The following is a 2,660-nucleotide window of genomic DNA, read 5'->3' as shown; positions in this document are numbered from 1 at the left end:
CAAAAGTTAGGGTTTAAAAGACTAGAAAAGGGGAGATCTTTACTTACAAGGTGAAGGAGATGAAGAGGATGGTTGTAGATCTTCTAATCCAAGCTTGAATCCCGAGGTAGCAATATAAATTGTATGTTTTTACAATTTAAAAGTGGTGTAACGTACTTTGAATATAATGTCAAAATATTACTACTTACTATTCTGTAATGAAAAACCAAAATGTATCACATGACACCTAATTTGGTAGATTCGTGAAGACTTCCTTGTAAACAATATTCCTCGTGTCCCCCGGATACATCTGGTCCATATCGTCAATGTAGAACCTCAATACCTCGGGTAATGTTGTCCTCGACGCTGCTACATAAAGTTGGCCGTGACTAAATACTGGCTTTGGTAGGTACACCCCAACATAATCAAGCGACTGCCCTTGACTCTTGTTTATCGTCATGGCGTAGCATGGCCTTAATGAATACTGCCGACGTTTAAGAATGAAAGGGATCTTTGTATCCAATGAAGTCATCACTATTCTCGGGATTATCACTTTTTGTCCGACTTTGGACCCCGTGATTATTTTCCCTTCCACTATGAACTTTCCAAGGCGACTATATAAGAACGTCTTGCCTGTCCCTCCGTGCCCATAAAGGAACATAACCCCACCTTTATTATGGTACGCAGCGTCTACAACCTCCTCATAAACATGCAATTGTTCCGTGTTTAATTGGTGCACTTTTCCTGACCATTCTTGGTGTAGTTGTTCGTGGTCATACATTTGTTCCTCCCTTACCAGCTTATTTTCCACGCCCTTTAAGTCATCAAAGCTAGGAAGTGGCATTTCTTTGATGTCCTTCAGTGACTTTCCATATCTCATGAGTACTTTATCTATTTCAATCAATGTGTATGATCTCTTCACATCCTCCTGAAGTACAAGTGTGGGGTGGTTGAAAGCCCTCCTTTTATTTCTCTCGATATCGTCTGATAGCATACTATAACTATTCTCCCAGAGCGTCTTTACATCTGTTACTTCGCAAAATAATATTAATGTAACTAATAATTCTCTGAGCTGTGACGGCATTGCCCATCGATTTGCCTCGTTTAATGCCTCATGCCACTCTTTATCATTACTTAGTAAACCATAAGCATAGCAAGCTTCCTTATACGATGGGTATACTACTTCGTTGATCCTCTTGAGATCATCAAACGAAGTTGGCCCCTTTACGATATTCAGTAGAAGACGGAGATAATACCTTTCCCCCGCCGTCGGGTGAACATACGCTATCTTGCCTATGTTGTTGCCTTTTGATCGCCTTATCCATCCGTCCTTCCATACATATTTAGTAGGGAATTGTGCATATGTAAGCTCTCTTGCTTCTGGATACATCGCATTTACTGTGAACGACCCATTAACTTTGTCTCGTTGCTGGTCGCTCGGTTAATAACGACTTGCAGATTTGAGGTATCGCTTAAGACTACGAACTGTTCGCCGGGTAAATGGACGGGCAGACGTATAACAGATGGATTTCGTTGATGAATATCAAAACCGAAAATCCGCCAGGATGCCTCACATGCTGATAAATATCTACAATCCAGGTAGGCGCTGATTTCATCCTCCTGGTCATTCCATAGTACCACAGTTGCTTTATCCGGGCCTTTCAAAATATACTTAAACAGATACTTTATCGCTCTTGCCGTGTTGCACCATTCCACATTTATATGGGCATTGAACATCAAGAGCAAACCTGGATTATAAGGCACTATATGTCTGTTGTCCATCTTATGTACTCCCTTTTGAATGTACTTGTGGCATTAAGTTGACCGTTGATTAATAAGATGTGACTTTGTTTATTTGAACTCAGTTCAACTTGTATTATTTTAATATTAAAGACAATCCTCCTCAGTACTATGGTGGTAGCACCCGTAAAATACCTGTTATTCTTCCGACGACGATAGACAGGGTAACCATTGTTGTCGATCATTGTCTGCTCGCAAAATTTCTTCGGGTATTTTGTGCTATATGTGTTGTTCACCATGCACGAGCAGCTGGGGTTTGATTCGCCACAAGGTCCATGCACCATGAACTGAGACACAATGTTGTATAATTCCGGATCCTCCTCAACATCGGGAATCTTCGCTTGAATAATACTGTCAATATACTCTGGAGAAATATGTGATCCATCCTTCTTTAACCACAAAAGTATGTGGGCATGGGGTAACTCTCTTTTCTGAAACTCAATTGTATACACATCTGCGATGGCAATAAGATATTAATGATGGTCGGTGCCCTATACGTACTTTAAAACATGAATATTCACGAATCTAATTAATAATCAAGAACTTTATTCTACTTTTTTAACGTGTCATTATCGTATTTAATTGTTGACGATACAAGATACCTGCCACAACGTCCCTGAAGTATCTCTCCTTTTTCAAGCAGTCCATCAGTTGAGCTAGTTTCAGCCGGAATACCCTCGTCATAATATCGGGCCTGTCCTCCGGTCTCTGGCCTGGGATGTTTCAGAGCATGAGTTCAACCTCCGGCCATTTCGGATTAGCTGTGAATGTTATAAAGAGATGGGGGTTCCCATAAAATCTACATATTGCCATGGCATCCTGGTAATTCGCTTGCATATATCTAGGCCCACCTGTGAAAGACGACAGAAGGAAGATCCGCA

At 40.9% G+C, this 2,660-nt stretch overlaps 1 protein-coding gene across 1 annotated transcript; it reads right to left on the bottom strand.

Annotated features, from left to right (window-relative positions):
* Positions 1 to 226: 226 nt before the first annotated feature.
* Positions 227 to 1,369, bottom strand: LOC141631133 (uncharacterized). Its single transcript, XM_074443845.1, has one exon. The coding sequence runs from the start codon at positions 1,367 to 1,369 to the stop codon at positions 227 to 229; it is 1,143 nt and encodes a 380-aa protein (XP_074299946.1).
* Between the last annotated feature and the right edge of the window lie 1,291 nt (positions 1,370 to 2,660).

Source organism: Silene latifolia, chromosome Y (genome assembly GCF_048544455.1).
Source record: "Silene latifolia isolate original U9 population chromosome Y, ASM4854445v1, whole genome shotgun sequence".
Taxonomy (NCBI): domain Eukaryota; kingdom Viridiplantae; phylum Streptophyta; class Magnoliopsida; order Caryophyllales; family Caryophyllaceae; genus Silene; species Silene latifolia.
Note: the sequence above shows the minus strand (reverse complement) of the source record. Positions and strands in the feature narration are given on the sequence as shown.

Excerpts from the sequence above, each read along its gene's own strand:
- LOC141631133 (XM_074443845.1), bottom strand. The coding sequence starts at position 1,369 with ATGTATCCAGAAGCAAGAGAGCTTACATATGCACAATTCCCTACTAAA.